The sequence below is a fragment of the Nelumbo lutea genome, chromosome 5 (genome assembly GCF_056320005.1).
Source record: "Nelumbo lutea isolate HS-2025 chromosome 5, American lotus-T2T, whole genome shotgun sequence".
In the NCBI taxonomy this organism is placed as follows: Eukaryota; Viridiplantae; Streptophyta; class Magnoliopsida; order Proteales; family Nelumbonaceae; genus Nelumbo; species Nelumbo lutea.
Genome location: NC_142688.1, coordinates 20,243,403 through 20,269,580, shown reverse-complemented (window position 1 = coordinate 20,269,580; position 26,178 = coordinate 20,243,403). Strand labels below are relative to the sequence as shown.

Here is a 26,178-nt window from a genome sequence, read left to right as displayed (position 1 = left end):
CTTGCTCTGATACCATCTGTCATGGGGATACTCTTTGGGGCCCCGTGCGGCACTCAAGGGGCGAGTAACCCTACACAACAAAGCAAACACACACAAAAAGGCAACAAGATGGAACACGAATTAGCAAAAGGCTATTTGTATTACAATAATTAGTGGCAAGCACAAGCACATAGTACAGTGTCGAGGGGATCTCGTGCTTAACCTTTACACGCTTATGAGCTCACTCGACTACCTACCTCCCCTCAAAGAGTACGTTAAGCTTTTGGGGGAGTGACAATAAGAAACATCAAAAAGGTGGGAACTCATACTACAGAATTACAATAATGCCATTGGCAATCCCCCCATACAAAAGTACATGCATAGCCCACCCATGACACACTTGGACACTGGAGTGGCGGCTGTAGGCACGTTGGTTGGCACTTGATGGCGCGGCGAAGAGAACACTTGTTACATCCGGTCAGTAAGACATTCATGTAGGCTAAAACAACTGTTGAGATTTGGGAGCAGGCAAAATCTACTTATTTAGAGCAATGTCACTATGCCAAAATATACTGGTTGCAAGCGGCCTCCTCTACTTGTAAGCTGGGGGAAAGGAGTCTCTCATCATATTTCTCAAATTTGACCTCGATATGGAAAGAACTGGACCACTATCAGAACATAGACTAGAAGTGTGATGTTGATGCTAAGGCCTACAAGTCTCTGGTTTCCTAGCAATAGGTCTTTTCCTTCCTCTTGGGGCTGAACCCAATATATGAGTCTCTTAGAGTTCAGATATTAGGAAGTAAAGATCTTCCTTCAGTACAAGAAGTGTATGCCCTAGTACAATCTGAAGAGAGCATGCAGAATGTGATGAATAACTCAGAGGGGGAGCAAATTGTCTTAGTGGAAAAAAGGAGTGCAGGTGTGGGAGGCAACAGTTCTTTTAAGAAGGGTGACTTCCAGGAGAAAGTGGGTGATAAGGGTAAGTTATGGTGTACTCATTGTCAGAAGGCTAGACATACCGGGGATACATGTTGGGACCTCCATGGGAAGCCATAATGGGCTCAGGAGTTGGGTAAGAAATCAGATCAGAATAAGAAGCCGGTACAACAAGGTAAAAAAAAGTTCAATATGGCAAACTTAGCCTCTCAGGAGTCTCAGCAATCTACCACTATCAGCCTTCTTGGAACTGATCCCCGGGAAGATATCATTAACTCTTTTTGTGACCATTTGGAGTTGTGTGGGAGGGCAATTCGCCAAATGGATTTTGATCCTCCTGCCTCAACTTCCTTTGCATCTACTTCAGGTAATGGTAACTCTACCACTGCCTTCCACGTGTCATCTTATTCACTAGATTCACCTTGAATAATTGACTTTGGAGCCTCAAATCATATGACGGGTAAGTCAAATTGTTTTCAATCCTATCACTTTTTATCTGGTAGGGACAAAATGAGATTATCTTATGGCTCTTTTTCCACCATTGCTGGTCAAGGCACTGTATCCCTTCCTTTTGGGCTTATCCTTTCTAATGTGTTACATGTTCCACAATTGCCTATAAATTTGTTTTCTGTCAGTAGCATAACAAACTCATTAAATTGTTTAGTGACATTTTTCCCTTCTTCTTGTGTACTGTAGGATTTGGACTTGAGGAAGATGATTGGTAGAAGTCGTATGGTGGATGGTCTTTACATGCTGGAGAACAAAGCTAGTCTTGCGGTTATTGAGTCTACGAGTCAGTCTAGTGAGATTCAGGTCTATTTATGACATGGTCGTTTGGGTCATTTATCTTTTGAGTCACTAAAGGTCTTTCTTCCAGATTTGTTTAAAGCAATGCCGGTGTCTGAATTTAAATGTCAAACTTGTCAGTAGAGCAAACATTGTAGAAATCATTTTTTTCAAGAAATAATAAATCTGATTTCCCTTTCCTAATGTTTGGGGCCCTGTTACCTTACCATCTAAGTTTGGCTATAAATACTTCATTACACTTATTGCTGACTACTCCAGATATACATGGGTGTATCCCATGCGGTCCAAAGATGAAGTGCCAAAAATTATAAAAGACTTTCAACGCATGATATTCACTCAGTTCCAGACGGAGATTCAAATTTTCCAATCTGAAAATGCGAAAGAGTACTTCTACAATGACCTCACTTAGTTTTTTGCTTCGTGTGGGTCTATCCACCGTAGCTCTTGTGCCAAAATTCAATAAAATGGTGTTTTAGAAAGAAAAAACCACCATCTCCTTGAAATGGCCCATGGGTTACTTATCCACACCAACGTTCCAAAACGTTTTTGGCTAGATGTTGTGTTATGTGCTTCCTATCTCATCAATCGAATGCCATCTCACTTGCTAGGGTACAAGGCCCCCCATTAGCTCCTCTTTCCTACAACTCCTCTTTTTTCTATCCCTCTTCATGTGTTTGGTTGTCGTTGTTTTGTTCAAAACTTGTCTCATACCCGTGGTAAACTTGATTCTCGTGCTATTCCATGTGTATTTTTGGGCTACCCTTCTTCACAAAAGGGTTACAGTAGAAAGCTTGCTGAATTAAAAAATATGAAATAAAAGGAGTTTCTTGAAGAAAGAAGGAAGAGAGAAGGAGAAGAAGAGAAGAAGAGAAGTTGAAAAGAAAGGAGAGCAATAGTCTGGCCGCCCCCTTCACTTATTATTTATGTTACAAAGACTACTATGCCCTTATAGGGCGGCAAGACATAAAACAACATATATAAGACACAAAAACATAATAAAATTTGGACTCACATAACTACTGTGGTCCCCACCTCCTATCTAACAACTAACATAAAACATCTACTCATAAAAAACATCATAAAACTGATTAATCTTCAACACTCCCCCTCAAGCTGGGAGTAAATGTCACATTCCCAACTTGCGTAGATCATGTTCAAGCTTGTTCTTTGCCACCCCTTTAGTGAGAACATTAGCTAACTACAACTCTGAAGAGACATAAGGCAAACAGACTTCTCCGGTTGTTACCCTTTCTCTTATAAAGTGTCTATCAACTTCAAAGTGTTTTGTCCTATCATACCGAATTGGATTGTGGGCAATATTGATTGCAGCCTGATTGTCACAGTATAACATCATAGGTTCCTTTGCTTTTATCCCAATTTCACTCAAAAGAGATCTAACCCAAAGAAGTTCTAAGACACCATGAGCCATGGATCTATACTCAGCCTTTGCACTTGACCTTGCCACAACCGCTTGCTTCTTACTCTTCCAGGAGATCAAGTTTCCACCTACAAAGGTACACACTCCTGATGTAGACATCCTGTCATCTAAGCATCTTGCCCAGTCTGCATTTGTATAGGACTCTAGCTTCAGATTCTCATGATTTGAAAAAAGAATGCCTTTGCCAGGGTGCTTTTTCAGATATGCAAGTATCCTCTCAATAGCTTTCCAGTGTTGAACTCGAGGTGCATGCATGTACTGACTCACAACACTGACAACATAAGAAATATCTAGTCATGTCATACACAAATACAGCAGTCGGCCGACCATTCTTTGATATCTCCTTACATCCTTTACCAACTCACCATCCACACCATTAACTCTGTGATTTGGATCAATAGGAGTGTCTTCTGGTTTGGTCCCCAGCTTCCCAGTCTCCCGCAATAGGTCAAGTACATACTTCCTCTGTGAAATAAAGATCCCATGCTTGGACCTTGCAACTTCAATCCCCAAGAAGTATTTGAGCTCACAAATTCTTGCTACAATGATTTTTTGAGATCATCAATCTCCTTCAGATCATTTCCTATCACCACTATATCATCCACATACACAATCAGAATCGACACCAGAGCATCTGTCCTCATCACAAAGAGAGTGTGATCAGAGTGTGTCTGTGTGTATCCAAAACGGATGAGTGCCCCTCTGAACCTGTCAAACCTAGCCTTAGGTGACTGTTTCAGTCCATACAGAGATTTTCTGAGTCTGCACACCTTTCCCTTACCAACATTCTCATAAAAACCTGTTGGAATGTCCATATATACCTCCTCCTGTAAATTACCAGTGAGGAAGGCATTTTTTACATCAAGCTGGAACAAAGGTCATGAATAGGTGGCTGCTAGAGATAAAAGGATACGGACTGAACTCATCTTAGCTATTGGTGTAAAGGTTTCCAGATAATCAACACCGTAGGTCTGAGTATACCCTTTTGCTACCAACCTTGCCTTGTACCTCTCTATTTTTCCTTTAGCCCTATACTTCACTGTGAATACCCATTTACATTCGACTGTCTCCTTGTTTAGGGGGAGATCAACTATTTCCCAAGTTTGGTTTTTAACCAAAGCATCCATCTCATCTTGCATTGATGTTTTCCACTCAGGTTTGGAGAGAGCCTTAATAACATTCCTGGGTATAGACACAGAATCCAGGGAAGAAAGAAGAGCACGGTAGAAGGGTGATAAGGCACTATAGGAAAGATGGTGTGAAATGCAATGGGTTGTACACTTTCTCTTCCCCTTACGAAATGCAATGGGAAGATCGAGGTCAATGGGATCAGTAGCAACAATGGTGTTAGGGACAGGAACATTATCATCAGAAAACATAACATGCTCAGGCTCAAGAGGAAAACCTGGAACTGTATCTACCGAATCTGGAGTTTTAGAAAGACTAATAGAGAGGTGTGGGTTGAGGATGTGTAGAGTCAACCATCATCTGCCGGCATTGATATTTCTGTGAGGCTGCCCATAGTGGCTCAGGTAATGAAACTGAAGGTGTTGGCTGAACTGATGGAGGTGTTGGCTGAACTGATGAAGGTACTGGCTTAACTGATGAAGGCACCAAAGAAACAGGAAGAGGAACAGATTGTGAGTTCTCCTCTCCAAAACTCTCTCCCTAAGGAGAACCACTCGAGAAGAAGAAGGTGGATTCATAGAAGGTAACATCCATTGTGACAAATTTTCTCCTCAACACTAGGTCATAACAGCAATACCTCTTTTGGTTTTGAGCATACCTAAGAAAAACACATTTCTTGGCCTTAGGACCCAATTTCTTGCGATGAGGGCCAAGAATGTGAACAAAGGAAACACACCCAAAAACCCTCAGAGGTATATGAAATATCTCCCCATCTGGAAAAAGCAGACTAAATGACACCTTAAACCCCAAAGTCCGTGAAGGAAGACGGTAAATCAAATGCACGACTATAAGAATTGCATCTCCCCAAAACTGCACAGGAACTGAAGCACACACCATAAGACTCCTTGCCACCTCCACAATGTGTCTGTTTTTTCTCTCAGCAGCTTCATTTTGTTGTGGTGTATATGCACAACTGCTCTGATGAATTACCCCATGTTCTAGGAAATACGTGGTCAGGTCCTTCTCAAAGTACTATCTGATATTATCTGATCTAAAAACCTTAGTTCTCACTCCAAACTGTGTGCGAACCATCTGGTGGAATTGTTGTACCAAGTTAAGAACCTCATCACGTGATCTCATCAAATATATCCAAGAATATCGTGTATAATCATCCACAAACAAGAGAAAGTATTGGAATCCTCCCATGGAAAGGATATGACATGGCCCCCATTCATCAGTGTGAACAATATTAAAAGCAAAAGTACTTCTTTTATTACCTGGTTTAAAAGACTGTCTACAATGCTTTCCTAACTGACAACTCTCACACTCCAAAGTAGATAACTAAACAGACTCAAACAACTTTGGGAAAAGACATTTCAAAGAACTAAAAGAAATGTGTCCCAAGCGATTGTGCCAGAGCATAATCTGGTTCACTGACTTTGACCCACTATTACTGTCGCTGCTAACATGATGGCCTTGATGTCTTGGAATCTCATCTAGAAGGTAGACTCCGTTCACCTCACGACCACTCCCAATCATCTTCTTTGACTCCAGATCCTACAAAACACAATTACCAGGAAGAAAGGTCACAGAACAATTCAAATTCTTTGTCAAAGAACTAATAGACAGTAGGTTGGTATGAAGTCTAGGGACATGTAAAACAGAAGACAAAATTATATCATTGGTCATTCTAACTGTCCCTTTCCCAGCAATGGGAATATGTGAACCATCTGCTGTAGAGACTCTGTCTCTACCAGAACACAACTGATAGGAACTAAAAAGGATAGGGGCATTAGTCATGTGCTCAGATGCTCCTGAGTCTATAATCCAGGGAGGTCCCTCCTTACCTAAAGTGGATGCAAGATTTGCAGTTGCATATGAACTACCTGTATGTGCAAAGGAAGAGGTGTAGTTGGCTCTTGCATTCTGCTGTCCATCTGGAAGGCTAGTGCTAGGTGAATCTTTCTTACTCATAAGCTATCCAAACCTCTCCAATTCTGTCCTCACTGCTGCTACTACAATGGATTCCCAATCCGTTTGGGAAAGCGGGACCGAAGAGTCTCCTGTAGTGGCTACATTTGCATTTCCCTTCTTGTTCCTTATCCGAGCAAGCGTAAGATTTGGATGAAGCTCCTAGCAAGTGTCCCTGGTATGCTTAGGCTTCTTGCAATAATCACACACCAAGTCCTTCTTATCTTCTCTTTTAGTCTCACTACTCCCCCTGTCTCCATTCGGCTTAGGTTTTGTTGTACCAACCATAGCCGACTGGTCAATCCCAGGCTGTCTTAGCATTACATTCCTCCTACTCTCCCCTCCAGAGACAAAGGCAAAGGCTTGAGAGAGTGTCACACCCTCCCTATAAAGAATACGTTGCCTAGCAATGTTGAATTCAGGGTTCAACCCTACCAAGAACTCAAAAACCCTATTCCTCTCTACCAATCTGTGATAGGTTGCTGCATCATTTACACTTTCCCATACCACAGTTTCTAAGTGATCTATTTCCTGCCATAGGGTTTTCAGCATGGAGAAATACATAGCAATAGGTTTTTCTCCCTGTTTCATACTTATCACCAGATTCCTTAACTGATAGGCTCTGGCTTCATTTTGTTTCTGAGAGTGCTTAGCAGTATTAGCCCATAGGAACTTTTTTGCAATATGAGGTAACATAGAATTACACAGCTAGGACATTAACATGTAATTCTCCTACACCCATTGGGAAGAGTCTGTATCAGGTTTCTTTTCCTCCCAAGTGAGATACCTTAATTTTCCACGAGCACCAATAGCCGTCTTAGCTGATTATGCCCACTCCAAATAATTTGTACCATCAAGTTTTACTGTAGTAATGACCCCAGACCCAAAAATATCACTACTACCTCTAACACCCAATCCCACAGTACCGGTAGATTTCATCTCGGTATTCCAACTCTCCATCTTACTTCAAACAGTTCAACAGTAAGAAAAAATAGACTGGAAACCTTCCAAAAACAATTGAATATTACACAAAGAGAAACAAACCCTTTCGGAAGAAGAAACCCTGACTGGAGAGAAATCTCTCTCCTCCCCACACCTCCCAACAGAGAGAAGAGTGAATCAATCACTCCACGAGGCTCAGAAAAATCTAGAAACCAAACCGCACTCTTCAGGAAATCAAAAGAAAGCTAACAATACCTAGCCGCCCAAGATCAGATAAAAAACAAAGGGACCAACCTTTCTAGGACTCTTCCCCATACTCCAGTTCTTCCTGATTTTGATGCCGAACAGTAGATCACCTTCCTAATGACTAAATCCCACCAAAAAATCCAAGAACTGGGCAATCTATAGCAGATCGATCAGCCCTTTATTACTTCATGCAATCGGCTGATCTAGGGCTGCATGAGAATGCTTCTAGAAACCCTAGCCGCTGCTCTGATACCAAGTAGAAAGCTTGCTGAATTAAAAAGTATGAAATAAAAGGAGTTTCTTGAAGAAAGAAGGAAGAGAGAAGGAGAAGAAGAGAAGTTGAAAAGAAAGGAGAGCAATAATCTGGCCGCCCCCTTCACTTATTACTTATATTAAAAATAATAGAGCAGTACAAAGACAACTATTCCCTTATAGGGCTGCAAGACATAAAACAACATATATAAGATACAAAAACATAATAAAATTTGGATTCACATAACTACTGTGGTCCCCACCTCCTATCTAACAACTAACATAAAACATCTACTCATAAAAAAATCATAAAACTAATTAATCTTCAACAGTTACCGTTGTTTTGACCCTATTTCCAAGAAATACTATGTTTCTATGGATGTGCCTTTCTTTGAGTGTGATCCTTTCTTTCATGTTTCTCTTCAAGGGGAGAATAGGGTGGAGGAGAAACATGTCCAAGTACTACATCCTTTACCTGACCCTCCTCCATTCTGTGTCTACCTTTGTTGTTGCAAGGGCCAGCTGAGTTCAAAAGTTGTGGAGCAACTTGAAGCTATACCACCAACATCATCAGATCCACTAGGGACAAATCCTATCCAACTAGGTACTTTTATTCCTGTCGATATTCCTGACCCTACTGCTATTGATTCTTCATTTGCCAATGAACTTGACATCCCTATTGCACAAAGGAAGGGAATTAGGTCTTGTACCACCAAACATCCTATCTCCCATTTTGTCTCATATGAGAATAGCTCATCCTCCTTTCGTGCCTTCCTCTCTTCCATTGATAGTGTCCCTATACCTAAAAATGTGGCAGAGGCTCTTTCAGTACCTGAGTGGGCAGATGCAATGAAAGAAGAGACAAATGCCTTACATAAAGACATTACATGGGAGTTAGTGGATCTTTTTGTGGATAAGGAACCGGTAGGGCCACAATAGAAAGGTACAAAGCCCGGTTGGTGGAAAAAGGGTTTACTTAGGTGTACGGAGTAGACTATGCAGAGACATTTGCTACAGTAGCTAAGATGAATTCTGTCAGGGTTCTTTTCTCTAGCTGCTAACCTTGATTGGGACTTCCACCAGTTAGATATTAAAAATTCCTTCTTGAATGATGATCTTGAAGAAGAGGTGTACATAGTGCAACCTCCTGGTTTCTATGCCCAAGACCAAGAGCAAAAGGTGTGCAGGTTAAAGAAGTCGTTGTATGGACTAAAGCAGTCACCAAGAGCTTGGTTTAGTAAGTTTCATTTAGCAATGCAACAAATTGGCTACAAATAGTGTCAGACTGATCATACATTGTGAAAAAAGGAGAAGGGAAAATTTCAGCCTTGATAGTGTATGTTGATGACATAGTGATCACAGGCAACTGGAAGGTGGAAATTCAAAGACTAAAGTTATTCCTAGCCACTCAATTTGAGGTGAAGGATCTAAGTCCCTTGAAGTATTTTCTTGGAATTGAAGTGGCCCGTTCACAAAAGGGAATCTTCATTTTCTCAAAGAAATACATCCTAGACTTGTTACAAGATACAGGAAAACTTGGAGTTAAGCCTGTTGACTCTCCCATTGATCCAAACCACAAACTAGGTGATTGCCAAGGTAAGATTATCAAGGATGTAAAGCAATTCTAGAGACTTCTGGGTAGACTATTATATTTGTCCATGACCTGGCTAGACATTGCTTATGTTGTAGGGGTTCTTAGTCAATTCATGCATGCCCCCAAGACCACACACTTAGAGGCAGTCGATAGAATCCTTAGGTATCTAAAGAAGTTTCTGGGGGCTGGTTCACTATTCCAAAGAAATGGACACTTGAAGGTTGAGGTGTATATAGATGCTAACTGGGTTGGATCAGTTGCTTATGTTGTAGCGAGGTCCAATGCTGAAGCTGAGTATAGAGCAATGTCCCACAGAGTGGCTGAAGTAATGTGGATAAACAACTTGATGGGTGAACTGGAACTTCTTGTTGACGACCCCATTTCCTTATATCGTGATACCAAGCTGCTATTAACATTGCATCCAACCCAGTTCTTCATGATAGAACTAAACATATTGAGGTCGACAAGCATTTTATCAGGGAAAAAATTGTAAATGGGGAAGTGTGCACTCCATATGTCAGTTCCACAAATCAACTTGCAGACATCTTCACCAAGGGATTACATCATCTGTGGCACAATGATTTATGTGACAAGTTGGACATGATTGACATCTATGTCCCAACTTGACGGGGAGTGTTGAAATCTGTTTGTTATTTAGTTTCCTTAATTAATTAATTAATTCTTTGTTATGTTTTCTATTCTTTAGTGCCATAGGGGAATTCTTGTAATCTTACTTTCTTTTATTATTAGTTGGGACGCCCTAATATAAATACTAATGACTGGTGCCGCCAGTCATAAATTTTTTATCCCAGAATTCCCTTTGTCTCTCTTCTCTTCTCTCTCTTCCTTTCTTCTCCCTTTCTTTTCTGTTTCTCTGATATGTTCAACCCAGAAAACAGAAATGTATGATTAGTGATTAAAGTACTGCTATATTTGTAGCAAGTGTTAGTTCCAAAAGGTTTCTAGGATATTGTACTCCACTCCTGCGTCCTGACCCAATGCAGCTGAATCTGACTCGAACCAAATCATACATTGGTTAAGTAAATTACACAGAGGTTGGCCTAAAATCCATGTTACCTGGATACGGCAAGGACATGGTTGGATACAGTTTTGGATACAAAATTTAGACTAGAAATTGAAGAATCCAACATGATGAGTCATGAGGCACCCTTGTATATACGAGTATCATAACCTATCATTGATTCTCAGATTGTGTACTGACTTTACCAATCACTCATAATATCCACATTTGAAGATCTCTTGGGTCTAGGTTGTCTCATAACTTAAAAAACCATTTATAATAACAAGAAGAAATTGAATATAATTCAAAAAAATACCAAGGATAAATTGAACAAATAATATTTATTTTGCATAATAAAAATAGTTGGGACTATATATTACCTTATAGTACATACACTATTGTATTTTGTAGGAAATGTTGACATGGGATACCTGGATTTTTCTTATTTAATTTTAATTTCAAGTTATCTATGCTGATTGGATTGCTGATTGAACTTCCATGGTATCATCAAACAGTTAGTGGCATCTAGCAGAATGATTGGACAATCAGTTTGTGTTCTTAAAGTCGACTGTCAACATAGGACCATTGCTCAATAAATGATCTCTTGCATGATAGTGTACTGTTAATAATTTTTGGTTTCAGATGGTATTCATGCCAATACAAGGTGAGGTGAATAACAAAGATTCCAATATGATTTCAAGAAAGTGCCCTCTCTTTGAATCAAAATCCTATTAATTGTCTATCTGTCTGTGATTCGGTTCATCGATCCAGATTTCATTTTATACGGCCACCTGGTTTGATTAACCATATAACCTGAAATAATGACCATGTTACATGTCCATCCAAGGTATTTAAGAACATTAGATAGTGTTTTGATTTGGATATTGCAAAGTCATGGATGTACAAAATGCATTTCATACCTTTTCGGTTTCTGGGTTCACCAAGTGGCCTACCAATTCAATTATCTTTATCATTCATCTGTTACATAGAATGAAGTCCACTAACTTCATAATCCTTAAGAATTCAAATATCATTTTGTATTTTGGAGCAAAACCCTGGAAAGATCATTGACTTGGGCTTCCTTTTAATATGCCAGATGCGCATCCTTGTGTCTAAGGAATTCCTTGAATCAGTTGAAAAGAATGTTCTTTGTCAGCGTCCTGCTTGGCGAGTTGATGCTGCAAATATTAGTATCCTCTGTGATTCTGCACTTCTTGTCTCTGATCATTCTGTCTTCCCACATGGTAGGCACCAAACCCTGATATGCAATGTTGTTGTGAGTATATTTACCTATTAGTTGTGCCTTATAGGTAATGTTACCACATGTCTGACAGAATGGTCTGATTTTCCACTTTGGTAAGAAATTCTACACTTGACAAAACTGGAAGAGTAGGATCTTTATTTTGAAATCATATATTATTAACATGTTAAAAGGATTTGCTATTTTTGTTAGTATTGAAGATGTTATAAAATGTTCATGGTTGTGAGCCACAAGTCCATTACAAATTAGGACCATCATTGGGCATCGTATTTTTCTTTGTTTCATTATACAATATGGTATTACACACACTTCAGCAGGAAATTTAATAACTAATATGTGTTCATGCTTTTTTTTTTGAAAGCTAAACTACTGTAGCCGAAGTAGCAGAAAAGAGAAGAAGAAGAAGAGATGCTGAAAATGTTGAACTTGTCTTCCCAGTCGACAGTACTGTTATTTATATTAAAGTACAGTACAATGTTACATGAAATGACTGGGATGCCTCTGATTAGTGATGGGACACCCAGACAATTTAAAACACTAAACAGACTTAGGCTCATTAACACAGGCCCAATACATAACAACTTAAACTCAAATACAGGCTAATAAGAACTCTTATTAGCCGAACCATCCATACATACAAAACCTTCAACCTAACACTCCCCCTCAAGCTAAGTATGGATGTCAATCATGTTTAGCTTGCCAAGAAGGTCCATGAACTTTGTTGCAGCCAACCCTTTAGTCAATACATCTGCAATTTGCATCTCAGATGGAGTATAAGGCACATAGAGTTCACCCAAGACAATTCTTTCTCTAACAAAGTGTCGATCAATCTCAATATGTTTTGTCTTGTCATGCTGCACGGCATTGTTGGCAATGTTGATGGCAACTTTATTGTCACAATATAGCCTGAGAGGACCTTCAGCCTTAATGCCAAGTTCATTAAGAAGAGTTCTGAGCCATAAGAGTTCAGCAACCCTGTGGGCCATAGCCCGATATTCTGCTTCTGCACTTGATCTAGCCACTACATTCTGCTTCTTACTGCGCCATGTGACCAGGTTTCCTCCCACAAATGTATAATAACCCGAGGTTGACTTCTTGTCTCCAACAACCCAGCCCAATCTGCATCAGTGTAGGCTTCAATTTCAATTCTATTGCTTTTCCTGAAGAGAATTCCCTTCCCAGGGCAAGTCTTCAAGTACCTGAGAATCCTTTCAACTGCTTTCATATGAGGGATCTTTGGAGAGTGCATAAATTGACTGACAACATGCACAGCATAAGCAATATCTGGCCGAGTGAGGGATAAGTATATCAGCTTCCCTACCAATTTTTGGTATCTCTCTCTATCATAGTAGTCCTCCTCTACTGATTCCTACAGGCCATGATTCTGTTCTATTGGAGTATCTGCTGGCCTGCACTCCATCATGCCTGTTTCCTCTAGGAGGTCAAGAACATACTTCCGCTGACATATGTAGATTCCCTCTCTTGACATGGCAACTTCAATCCCAAGAAAATATCTCAAATGACCCAAGTCTTTGATCTCAAATTCCGAAGCTAGAAACTCCTTCAGTCTTCTTATCTTTTCCAAGTCATTCCCAGTAATTACCATATCATCCACATAAACAATGAGTGCAGTAAGTTTGCTATCCTGTCTCCTTATGAACAAGGTATGGTCTGCACCACTCTGAGTGTACCCCACTTTCTTCATGGCCCCACAAAGCCTCTCAAACCATGCATGGGGAGATTGCTTCAACCCATATAATGCTTTCCTCAGTTTGCACACCTTTCTACCAAAATCATAGCCTGGTGGAGGTTCCATAAATACCTCTTCATGAAGGTCACCATTTAAGAAGGCATTCTTCACATCTAGCTGATGAAGTTCCCATGAAAAATTTGCTGCTAGTGACAAAAGAACCCGAATTGTGTTGAGCTTTGCTACTGGGGCAAAGGTTTCTTTGTAGTCAATCCCTTCTTTTTGAGTAAACCCCTTTGCCACAAGTCTGGCCTTGTACCTTTCAATAGAACCGTCCTCCCTGTGCTTTATAGTAAACACCCACTTGCACTCAACAATGCTCTTCCCCTCTGGCAGATCCACTAATTCCCAAGTTCTTGCATTCACTAGGGCTTCCATCTCTTCATTCATAGCTTCTTTCCACCTTGGATTAGACACAACCTCTGAGTACCTAGAAGGAACACACACAGAGGAAAGAGCAGACACAAAGGAGTGATAGGCAGGAGATAAATGTGAGTAAGAAACAAAATCAACAATGGGGTGCTGGGTGGTGCAAGAGCGAATAGGCTTACGGAGAGCAATAGGAAGATCCAAATCAGAAGTATGTGAGTTGGAATTACCTTGGATTGTAGAGGCAAATTGATCCGAGTCCAACTGGTTCCTGTCATGAGATTGAGGGCCCCTTTTTCTTCTGTTGTATGTAAGTATCTCTTTCTGTTGCCTACTGGAGCATTCAGGAACATCTGCAGCATCACTGGGTTGACCTGGAATGCCATAACAAGGAGTAGGAGGAGAGGATGGAAGATCTGAGGTAGATAGGGGAACAAAAAAAGGAGGGAGAATGAGAATCCTCTTCCATCCCACTAGTCTCCCCCTGAAGAGGATTCTGAGAAGACTGAAAATAGGGTTGAGACTCAAAGAAGACCACATCTCTAGTGACATACTTTCTCTTGGAGACAGGGTCATAACACTTGTAACCCTTTTGTGTAGGAGAGTACCCCAGGAATACTCCCTTTGTAGCCTTAGGATCCAGCTTGGTCTTCTTTGGATCCTTCACATGTATGAAACATATACAGCCAAAGACTCAAGGAGGAAGGGAAAAAATTGAAAGAGTGGGACACAAAACACAGAAAGGGGTTTTCATACCCAACACCTTAGATGGCATCCGATTTATTAGATATGATGCAGTAAGAACCGCTTGAGACCAGTATTGCTTGGGGACTTTGTGTTGGAATAGTAAGGCTCGAGCTGTCTCCAATAGATGTCTATTCTTGCGCTCAGCAACCCAATTCTGCTGAGGGGTATAAGCACAGGATGACTGATGTAGTATGCCAGCATCTTCCATGAATAAGTTCAAGGATTTTTCAAAGTATTTAGCAGCATTGTCTGACCTGAATTGCTTAATCTTCTTATTAAACTGAGTTTCAACCATCTTGCAAAATGCCATAGTTATCCGTGGTACTTCATCCCGTCCTTTTAATAGGTAAATCCATGTGCATCGAGAGTAGTGGTCAATAAAACTGATAAAGTACTGAAAGCCATCAAAAGAAACAATGGGTGAAGGGCCTCAGACATCAGAATGAACCAAATCAAAAGGAGCACAAATATCATTATTGGAAGTTGGATACACAGTTCTACATTGTTTTGACACTTGACATACTTTACAGGTTAAACTCTGACTTGAAATGCCCTTAAACAGTTCGGGAAACAACATTTCTAATGAGGAGAAAGACACATGACCTAGTCTAGCATGCCAAGGATGCAACTTAGCTTTTGACTCCACACTCTCCGGACTACTACCAATAGATGCTTGTAAGGCTGAACCGATGTCTGCATCAAGATAGTAGAGTCCTCCATACTCATGATTGCACCCAATCGTTCTCCTTGTCAATATGTCCTGGAAGACACAATGAGTAGGAAAAAAAGTTATACTACAGTTCAAATTTTTGGTAAGCTTTGAAACAGACAAAAGATTTGAGGTGAGACTAGGAACATGCAAAACTGATTTAAGAGAGAGGTCCTTGCTTAGGTCAACCATTCCCTTTCCAGAGATAGTGGAGAAAGACCCTTCAGCAACTCTCATCTTATCCTGACCAGATAATAAATGATATGAAGACTATAGGGAAGACATATGTGTCATGTGGTCAGTTGCACCGGAATCAATAACCCAAAAAGTAGAGTCAATAGATCCAGTGGCATTGAAGGCAGAGGCTGTACCTGATCTGGCAAGAGATGTAGAAGCAAAAGAATTATTCCTTAGACGGGCCAATGCCCTGCTAAGGTCCTCTACCTCGCTAGCAGTGAAGCCCAAAGTACCAGTTCCAGAGGAATCAGCAACCTGTCCCATAGGAGAAGGAGACACTGTTGGTGTATATTGTGAGTTGTCATCATTGTTGCTGGTAACAAGATTCCCACTTGCCGCAGGCCTGTTATCTCTAGAAGAAACTTTTCTGGGTATTGAAGACATCTTGACTGCAGCCACTGTGCAGGTGACACTGATTAAGACTAGCCGAAGCAGTTCTGAAGGTTCTGAACCAGTTCTGGAGCAGATTCTGATTAGCCGAAATGATCACAGCAGGTTCTGACAGCACTTGACACTGTTTCAGACTTGCCGAGACTGTCACAGTTCTGAAACAGTTCAGTTACAGCAGCAAGCAAGGAGTTCTGGACTGGTAACCGACCTGAAGCTAAGGATTCTCAACTATTGTGCTATGCAGACTCCACTTGAACTTCGAGTACTGCAACTGTAAAGAGAGTGCCCCTCCTTGCGGCCAATACTAGGACTGCTGACATCAGTCCTCAACTAGGGTTCACAGTGCTGAACAATCTGGAGCTGGCATCTCCCTAGGTAATCTCACAGCAGTGGTGAGGGATTTCGGACTGATAACCAACCTGAACTTGGAGCTGTTTACCACTTTGCTATGCTGGTAGAAGTGTTCACAGTGCTGGTAGAACACTAGATAGACTTCACTTGGGCTGAACCGAAACTGCAACAGTTCGGGTATAGTAGCAAGTGAACAGTTCGAGGCTGCAACAGTAGCAAGTGAACAGTGGGCTCTGTAGAAGAAGCTAAGTCTGTGCAAGTCTTGCTGGAGCACTGAAGCTGCAACTGTAGAGGAAGCTCTCCCCCTTTCGGCTAGTGTTAGGACTGCTGAAATCAGTCCTCAACTAGGTCTGTCCTATACAGACCTCTCTTAGTAGCCAAATAGCTACTATTTGCTGGAAATAACCTAGTAGGACATCTACTTCTGGGTCTTACTTCCCTTGAGTCCTACAACCAAGAGAAACCCTAGGTTCGAACTTGCTTTACTCTCTTACACCCCTAGGTCTTTACTGTAGCAACCCAGAAAAGGAAGAGAGAAGATGAAAAGACAGCAAGAGAAGAAAGTGTGCGCCGGCTGAAACCAGGAAGAAGCTAATGCTCTGATACCATGAAAGCTAAACTACTGTAGCCGAAGTAGCAGAAAAGAGAAGAAGAAGAAGAGATGATGAAAATGTCGAACTTGTCTTCCCAGTCGACAGTACTGTTATTTATATTAAAGTACAGTACAATGTTACATGAAATGACTGGGATGCCCCTGATTAGTGATGGGACACCCAGACAACTTAAAACACTAAACAGACTTAGGCCCATTAACACAGGCCCAATACATAACAACTTAAACTCAAATACAGGCTAATAAGAACTCTTATCAGCCGAATCATCCATACATACAAAACCTTCAACCTAACATTTTTAATCTTAACAAGATTGTGGAGGCTTTACTAATCCAGAATAAAGATGATCAAAGAACATTGAACACTTTTTCCAAGACCTTCCAATGTTGGAAAGGTAAGCAGAAATACATGAGTAAATACAATGTTAATGAAGTATGCATGAAGGGATATCACACAATATTACTCCAACCTTTCTGTTAGCGTAGGGGTATTTCTGTCTTTATACCTAGATTAATATTGCTGATTTGTAATGTTGTGTTAGAACCAGTGCTCCTTACTTAAATAAGGACACATATGTCTTTTCAATTATTTTTTAATAATAAAAGTACTGTCTAGCCGACTGGGAGAATTGACTTGAGACTTCCAGTCCGAACCAGATTTTCTCCTTTCTCTCTTTCTCTCTTTCTCTCTTTCTTCCACCTTTCTACCTCTTTCTACATAACCGATCTCAGACAGATAGAACTCCAAGGCAGGCCGAATCATAACATGGTATCAGAGCTACTTGAATCTGCCTAGATTTCTATTCTCTGCGCACCCTATCTAGGGTTTCTCTTGATTTTTCTGCATTCGACTGGAGATAAGGGAAAGGGCTGAAAAGGAGTGATCGCCCTCTTCCCGTGGAGGTTTCTATGCCTCCAGTCAGGTCTTGTGTGGTCGGTTGCTGTGATTTCTAAGATCGCCCCCCCCCCCCTAATTGATGAAGAATAGAGGGCCAATCTGTGTGGTGTAGTGGCTGTCTTGTGTGGATTGATTTCCTGCTCGTGTTGTTGTTTCTTCAGTGATAAGGTAAGAGATTTCTGTGCATGATATCTGTTATGGATCAAATAGGAAGTGTGTTTCAGACCATATGCTAGGGTTTCAGACAGTAGTGTGCTAGGGTTTATGCTGGTTTTTGTGTATTTCAAAGGAAGAGTTGTGATCATATAGTGGTGAGATTTTAGGTAGCCATAGGGGTAGGGTTTGTGGTGTAAAGAGCACACTTTTCAGCAACAACAAGTGCTGAAATCAGTGTGATGAGTGTGATCTAGTTGTGTGCAGTGTGCAGAATTCAGTGGTAATAGAATTCAGCAAGTGTGCAGAATTGGTGATAATAGAATGGGAGATAACAGTGATTGTAAACCTAATGTGATGGTGCCTATAGATTACCTGAATGTTCAGATGACCTCCATTAAACTAAATGGAGAGAATTATGTGCCTTGGGCTAAATCCGTCGAAGTCTTTCTGAAGGCAAAGAAGAAGGTAAAACACATAAGAGAGGAGAAACCCTCCACTGACTCTCACGAGTATGAAGACTGGGAACAAGAGGATGCTCAAATCATCACATGGTTGTGGAATAGTATGGAACCCAGGATTAGTGTAAACTTCATGTTTCTTGACACTGCCAAAGATGTGTGGGACCATGCGAAGAAATTGTATTTGGGTCAGGACAATACAACCAGAGTATATCAGTTGTATCAAGAGTACTTTAATCTGCAACAGGGCAATCAAAGTCTTGAGGAGTATTATGCCAGCATGAGAAACATACGCAATGAGTTGAATGTCTATCACCCTTTCACTTCTGATGTCAAGATCCAGCAACAACAGAGAGAACAACTTGATGTGACTAGATTTTTGGTGGGACTGAAGTCTGAATATGAACCAGTACGAGCTCAGATATTAGGAGGATCAGCTCTCCCCTCCTTAGAAGAGGTATTTGCTCGACTTCGGAGGATTTCTATCGGATCTACTGAGAATTCTAATATCTCAGATAGATCTGCCTTTGCTGTATCGAGAGGCCGTGGTGCTAGAGGTGGAGCTCGGGGAGCTCAGTGGCAATGGTGGGCCTACTTATAATTGTGGTGGTGCTCGTACTGGGGGCAGAGATTCAGGGGGAGCCCGTGGTAGAGGACGTGGCTTAGGTCCGAGGAAGTGCACTCATTGTGGTAAGGATGGACATACCATTAACTATTGTTATGATCTACATGGTCCACCCTCAACCTGGGCCAATTATGCTGCGACCAGTGACTCTAGTTCCAACTTTAGATAAGAGAATCATTCATTTAATCAGATACCTCCTACATCCACAGATGGTCCCGTGAAGGAGATGGTGAGGTTCCCCGTGATGAATATGAGAGGTTTATCCAGTCATAGCAAAACACGCCGACTTTCGCTCACTCAGGTATGGCTTGTCTGCCATCCACACCCAATCCCTGGATCATTGACTCTGGAGCCTCCGATCACATGACTGGAATTCCAGGTGTGTTTTCTTCCTTATCTCATTGCTTAGCATCACAATCTGTCACCCTTGCTAATGGTTCCACATCCTCAATTTGTGGTGTTGGTAATGTTGACCTAGACTCTGTATCCCTCTCCTCGGTTTTGTATGATTCTAAATTGCCTTTTAATCTTATGTCTGTTAGTAAGCTGGCCAAATCACTTAACTACTCCATTACTTTTTATCCTTCTATGTGTGTTTTTCAGGATCTCAAGACGAGGATGAAGATTGGTGGAGGGCATGAAGCTGGTGGACTGAATTATTGACGGTGGTGGCAGAACTTCAACAACTCTCCAGTCATCCCTTTCTCCTCTCCAGTGGCACTGCCGATTTGGTCATCTGTCGCTAAAAGTTTTGAAGTCTTTGATTCCGTCTTTGAGTCAGCTTTCTGTTTTGGATTGTGAGTCGTGTCAGTTTGGGAAACACCATCGTGTTCCCTTTAGTTCTAGGGTTGATAACTGTGTGTCGAGTCCTTTTTCGTTAATTCATTCAGATGTTTGGGGTCCTTATAAAGTGATGTCATATAATGGATACAGATATTTTGTCATTTTTGTAGATGATTTTTCAAGGATGACGTGGCTCTATCTAATGAAAGAAAGAAGTGAATTGTTTACCAATTTTCAGAAATTTTATGTTGAGATTCGTAATCAATTTGGTACCCACATCAAAGTTTTCCGTTCTGATAATGATCGTGAATATTTATCCTCATCATTTCAAGAATACCTGGACCAACACGGCATTATACATCAGACCTCATGTACCTACACCCCACAACAAAATGGGGTGGCTGAGGGAAAGAATCGCCATCTCCTAGAAACCGCACGGTCCCTAATGCATCACATGCATGTTCCCAAACCCTTTTGGAGTGATGCAGTGCTTACCTCTTGCTTTCTGATTAATCGGATGCCCATGTTCATCCTTGATGGTCATTCTCCATTTACGGTCTTGTTTCCCGCTTTGTCTCCGTTTCCTCTTACGCCTAGGGTATTTGGGTGTGCTTGCTCCGTCCATAATCTGGGTCCTGGGAATGACAAGTTCGATGCTCGTTCTCTTAAGTGCATCTTCCTTGGCTATTTTCGGACCTAGAAAGGGTATAGGTGTTACCATCCTAGTTCTCGACGGTCCTTTGTGTGTGCTGATGTGTCACCTTCTTTGAGTCTACTCCATTCTTTTTGGGGTCCGGTGATGCTTCATTCTCCTCATCACTTCCTCCTCTTCCACTTCCCGTTGCTGACCCTCTTCCCCTTGTTCCAGCCGTGACCAAACCCTTGCCTCTGGTGCCACCACCTGTTGAATGCCCACCCATCCGTCATGTGTATACACATTGCCCATGCGTACCAGCTACTACTCCTCTGGCTACATCTCCATCGATAGATCCAGCACCAGACCCGCACTCAGCATCTGAGCTTAATCTCCCCATTGCCTTGCGGAAAGGTAAACGCACTTGCACCCTTCATCCTATTTCTAATTATGTTTCACTTACTCACCTTTCCGCCTCCCATCGCCAGTTTGTCACCTTGTTATCATCAGTTGTTGTCCCTAAGGATGTCCAGGAAGCCCTTGCCTTTCCAGGGTGGTGCCAAGTGATGGAAGAAGAACTCTCTGCCCTTCATCATAATCATACTTGGGACCTCACTGCTCTTCCTCCTGGGAAGCAAGCTGTTGGTTGTAAATGGGTTTATACGATTAAGTATCTGCCTGATGGTAGTGTTGAACGCCTGAAAGCACGATTGGTTGCAAAAGGGTACTCTCAAACCTATGGTATTGACTACGCAGAGACCTTCTCACTTTGCTAAGATAGGGTCAGTTCGTGTTGTGATATCTCTTGCAGCCATGTATGATTGGTCGCTATATCAGCTTGATATCAAGAATGCCTTTTTGCATGGTGACTTACTCGAAGAGGTCTACATGGAGCAACCTCCAGGGTTTGTTGCTCAGGGGGAGGATGGTAAGGTGTTCAGACTAAGGAAGGCTACATATGGGCTTAAACAGTCTCCTCGAGCATGGTTTGGTAGGTTCAGTGAGGTAGTAAAGAAGTTTGGTAGAAACAGTGCAAAGTTGATCATTCTGTATTTAGTCATGACTCTCCGGGAGGAAAAATACTGTTGGTGGTGTATGTAGATGATATTGTTATTACTGGGAATGATAACATGGGTATTGACAGGCTGAAGACTTATCTGCAGGATCATTTTCAGACAAAGGATCTTGGTAAACTGAAATATTTCTTGGGGACAGAGGTAGCAAGATCCAAGTATGGTATTAATCTTTGCTAGAGGAAATATGTGCTTGATTTGCTGGAAGAAACAGGCTTGTTGGGTTCTAAACCAACTGAAACACCTATGGACACAAATACCAGGTTAAGCAGTGATATGGGCGAAGTGTTTGAAGACCCTGGCAGATACTGACGACTTGTGGGTAAACTGAACTACCTAACCATTACTAGACCAGACATCTCATTTGCGGTTAGTGTGGTAAGCCAGTTCATGCAAAAACCTCTGATTCCTCATTGGAATGCAGTTCTGAGAATTGTGAGTTATTTAAAAGGGGCTCCGAGTCGCGGTCTGATATACAAGAGTGGCAGCAAACTTGAAATAGAAGGGTATTCTGATGCTGACTGGGCCGGTTCTGTCTGATAGGCGGTCTACCACAAGCTATTGCACTTTCTTGGGAGGTAACCTGGTGACATGGAAAAGTAAGAAGTAGACGGTTGTGGCAAGAAGTAGTGCAGAAGCAGAATATAGGGCTATGGCGCACACCGCTTGTGAATTAGTGTGGCTAAGGAACCTTCTACAGGAAGTAGGGTACAACATCAACACTCCAATGAAGCTCTATTGTGACAATCAGGCTGCAGTTCATATTTCCTCTAATCCGGTGTTTCATGAAAGAACTAAGCACATTGAAGTTGACTGTCACTTTGTGAGGGAGAAGATGCTGAATGGAGAGCTAGACACTACATATGTTAATACAGGAAACCAGTGGGCAAACTTATTTACAAAAGGCTTGAGTCAGGGAAGAGTGGACTACATATGTAACAAGCTGGGAGTATATGATATATACTCACCAGCTTGAGGGGGAGTGTTAGCATAGGGGTATTTCTGTCTTTATACCTAGATTAATGTTGCTGATTTGTAATGTTGTGTTAGAACCAGTGCTCCTTACTTAAATAAGGACACATATTCTTTTCAATTATTTTTTAATAATAAAAGTACTGTCTGGCCGACTGGGAGAACTGACTTGAGACTTCTAGTTCGAACCAGATTTTCTCCTTTCTCTCTTTCTCTCTTTCTTCCACCTTTCTACCTCTTTCTACATAACTGATCTCAGACAGATAGAACTCCAAGGCAAGCCGAATCATAACACTTTTCATTCCTTGTATAGGGAGTTGGCTGACCTTTGGATCCATTTGAACGAGATGTCCATATTGGAAGTTGTGTCTCTGGCTTCTCACCAATACATGTGTTCCAGTTATAATGGTCGTAAAATAATGTGAAAACACCTGTTATGAATTATACTCTGATTAACAGTAACGGATTAACTTACCCGGGTCATTCCAGGTCATTCCCCATACAAGATTGCTCCTTGTGACTCCTGATTTGTCTAGGAGATCAGCTAGACTTTTGACAGATTTAGATGTCCAACTGAATGAGGTTGGCAGCCAGAGCTCTAGCTTCTCTAGTTTCTAGTTAGAAACCTAAGTGTCCAAGGTACCTTTCCTAGCCTTTAACTAGCTTATAACTAGCTTCTGTTGACAATCGCCTTCAACAATGAACTCTGTGCATCCAGATAAGGAAAGTTTTAGACCTTGCATTAGTGCTAAGAACTCTTCCTTTAAAGAATGCCCAACATCGGCAGGCCCAGAAAAGCTTAGAGGACTGTTTCCTCTATTGTCTCTAACAACTCCCCCAATTCGTGAAGCTCCCAGGTTCTTATCAGGAGTCAATTGTGTTCTGCCCCTCTGGTGCTTCCCATTCCCTTTTGCTTTGTTGTCTCCTGTTGGAGAAGCTTGCCACGAAATACCATTCTTTCAACAGATCATATTTACTGACCCTTTTGAATTCATTGCTGGTCAAAACCCAATTGATGATTCTTACCATAGTGAGATCAATCAATAAGTGTATGTTCTATTCCTTATTCTCAAATATCCTACAGTTACTTTCACTCCACAAGATCACTGCTCTAGTAATCTGATACAATATTTTCTGCTTTTATTGTGAGAAAGAATCCATTCAGTATATGGATGATGAAAGCAACCATGATCCCCTAAAAAGGAGGAAAAAATGGTTCCATACCTGAGGTGCAAACTGGCAAGACAAGAAAAGGTTAATCATAGTTTGGCAACTCTTGTTTGGAGTATTATTATTATGATGTTTGTGTTACATTTTTTAGTGTTTTAACAGTACTTATTCTTTTATTTCTTTCATTTTCTAGTTTTTTAATTTCCTGTATATATTAAATGCAGCATGTTACTTGTGATGTTGAGACCAGAATCAATCTGGGAAATCTCATCCATATATTGCCCAATATTTATTACCCTAGTTAAACCTAGATCTGTTCATGGGCTGGGCCGGGCCGGGCTTTTACTCTTTATCAACATAATATATTGAGGCCCAAGCTCGAGTCCGGCCCAACCAATGGGCTTATATCTTGAGCCTGAGCCCGACCCTCATAAAAGCCCGAAGCCTGATCTGTAAATTGGAAATTTTAGCACCTGTACCATTATTTTTCAATTCTGTTCATGGAAAGGCTTAATGCAGCTTCACAACCAAAGTTTGATCCTTCTGGTTCAATTCAAGTAGAGTTCCATTGACCAATTGCCTTCACCTAGTATCATTAATCATCATTTAAACTAAAATACAAAGAGAAAGCCAATATTAATCTAGTAATGTGAAATTTAGTTTTCTTTTTTCTCCACTGTAATTCAAGCATGAAAATCACCAATAAAAAATTCCATTTCAATAAACTACTTGAATAAAACAGGACCCAACACATTTGATTGGAGGCTTGGAGCAAACCATAAACATTTGACAGGTCGATGAATTGGGAAGAGGGAGGGAGGGAGGGAGAGAAACGAATTAAACCTGATTGTGAGGACTGGGAATGAGGATATTGGTGCTGGCCGCTTGGAAGTTGGAACTGGGAAGGGTTAAATCTCATTATCGGCTAGGAGGGACTGAGAACCAGAGATAGGAGGGTCAAATGTTGCCACTTGTCGGCTAGGGGGGAGGGAGGGAGAGAGAGAAACGAATTAAACCTGATTGTGAGGACTGGGGAATGAGGATATTGGTGCTGGCATCTTGGAAGTTGGAATTGGGAAGGGTTAAATCTCGCCGTTGGCTAGGAGGGACTGAGAACCAGAGATAGGAGGGTCAACTGTTGCCGCTCGTTGTGTAAGAGGAGGATGTCATCGTTGCCTGCCACCAACCGCCATTGGAAGAGGATGGAATAGGGTGGACTGGAAACTGGAGACCAGAGAACAGTTTCATAGACTTGAGAAGCTGTCGTCGCCTTGCTGGATGGTCTGCATACTCAAAGTCAGAACTCAAAAGAAGATTTTTGTTGCCTCTCCGGTCACTGCTATAGGTGATGTCGTCAGCTACCACTGTGGAAGGGAAGAAATGCTCCAAGCCTCCAAGCTTGGAGTTCAAACTTCGAACAAAGAGTTGAGGTGAATGAGAAAATTAGGAAAATGGGATTAAGCATTAGGGTTAGAAATATATATATATATATATATATATATTATATAAAATATGCCAGGCGGGGTTTTTTTGTGAAATCCCAAGCCCGGCCCAAAAAAAAGTTGGGCTTAGATTATAGGGCCCAAGCCCGGGTCTGCAGGCCTAAGAATATGTCCAAACCTAACCATGACCGGGCCGAGCTGTTGGGCTACCTAGCCCATAAAGAGGTCTAGTTAAACCACAGTAGCTCTCTTTCACCACCTGTTTCACTCCTTTTCACAATTCAGAACCCTGCAACCTTATTTGCTTAAAAAACAACTGTGTTGCACTATTACCCTTCTGTTTTGCTCACCACTGACTTAATGGCATAAGAATACCCCTTCTATCCTTAATCATGATAACTAATAGATGGACATAAGATTTGAGTTCTAGGTATGGTGTAGTTATAGGGAATCCCTCAGCCCCAGTGTACTTGTGTTGGTAATTTATACATGTGAAATATATATTTTGTTAATGATCATGTTTCCAAGAAACATGTTCAGAAAATGAGTTTGGCTCAGATGTGGATTCTGAGATAGATGAGTGGCGAGACTAGAAAGGACATAGTCAGAAATGAATGCATTAGAGAGGACTTAGGAGTAGCCAGTAGACACAATTGGTGACAAGAGGGAAAGTTGACTGAGATGGTTTGTTCATGTGCATAGACAACCAATGATTACATCAATGAGGAATGATGTGGTACAAGTAGAAACCTCTAAAAGAGTAAGGAGAAGACCAATGAAAACATGGACTGAAGTGGTAAAAAATGATCTAGGGACCCTTTTTTTTTATAGAAAAGATGGCTTTTGAGATAGGATGATGTTAGGACAGGATTCATATAGCTGACACAAATAGTTGGGGTTAAGGCATAAGGCTAATTTGAGTTGATCATATCTCCAGTTCTCTATTGTTTTCTGAATTTCTATGTTTAAAATGATAATGGATATGCCATATTAAGCCTCCTCTGAAATATGTTCAGGCAACAAACCTTAGAAGAAAAGGGATCACTTGATCAAATGGGGAACAGTTTGTAAAAGCAAAGTGAGTCTAGGAACATATTTCCAATTAGTTGTGGAAATTATAAGGTCAAACTAGGGATAAAATGTTAGCAGTATTATAAGGTTTAAGAATGGAAAAGCCCCTCAACTATAATAACCTTGTTTGTGAGGGGAACTTTAAGGTGGTG

The 26,178-nt window shown here is 41.2% G+C and overlaps 1 protein-coding gene across 13 annotated transcripts in view; it reads left to right on the top strand.

The window, feature by feature from the left end:
• LOC148850831 (inositol-pentakisphosphate 2-kinase-like) overlaps window positions 1-26,178 on the top strand; it is a 51,496-nt gene that overhangs the window by 15,418 nt on the left and 9,900 nt on the right. For all 13 annotated transcript variants that reach the window (XR_016099555.1, XM_088946382.1, XM_088946378.1 and 10 more), the window contains one exon: window positions 11,414-11,561. Coding sequence is in view for 12 of the 13 variants with exons in the window: in XM_088946382.1 (XP_088802508.1) it covers window positions 11,414-11,561 (148 nt within the window). In the remaining variant the exon portion in view is untranslated. The remainder of the gene's footprint in view (window positions 1-11,413; window positions 11,562-26,178) is intronic.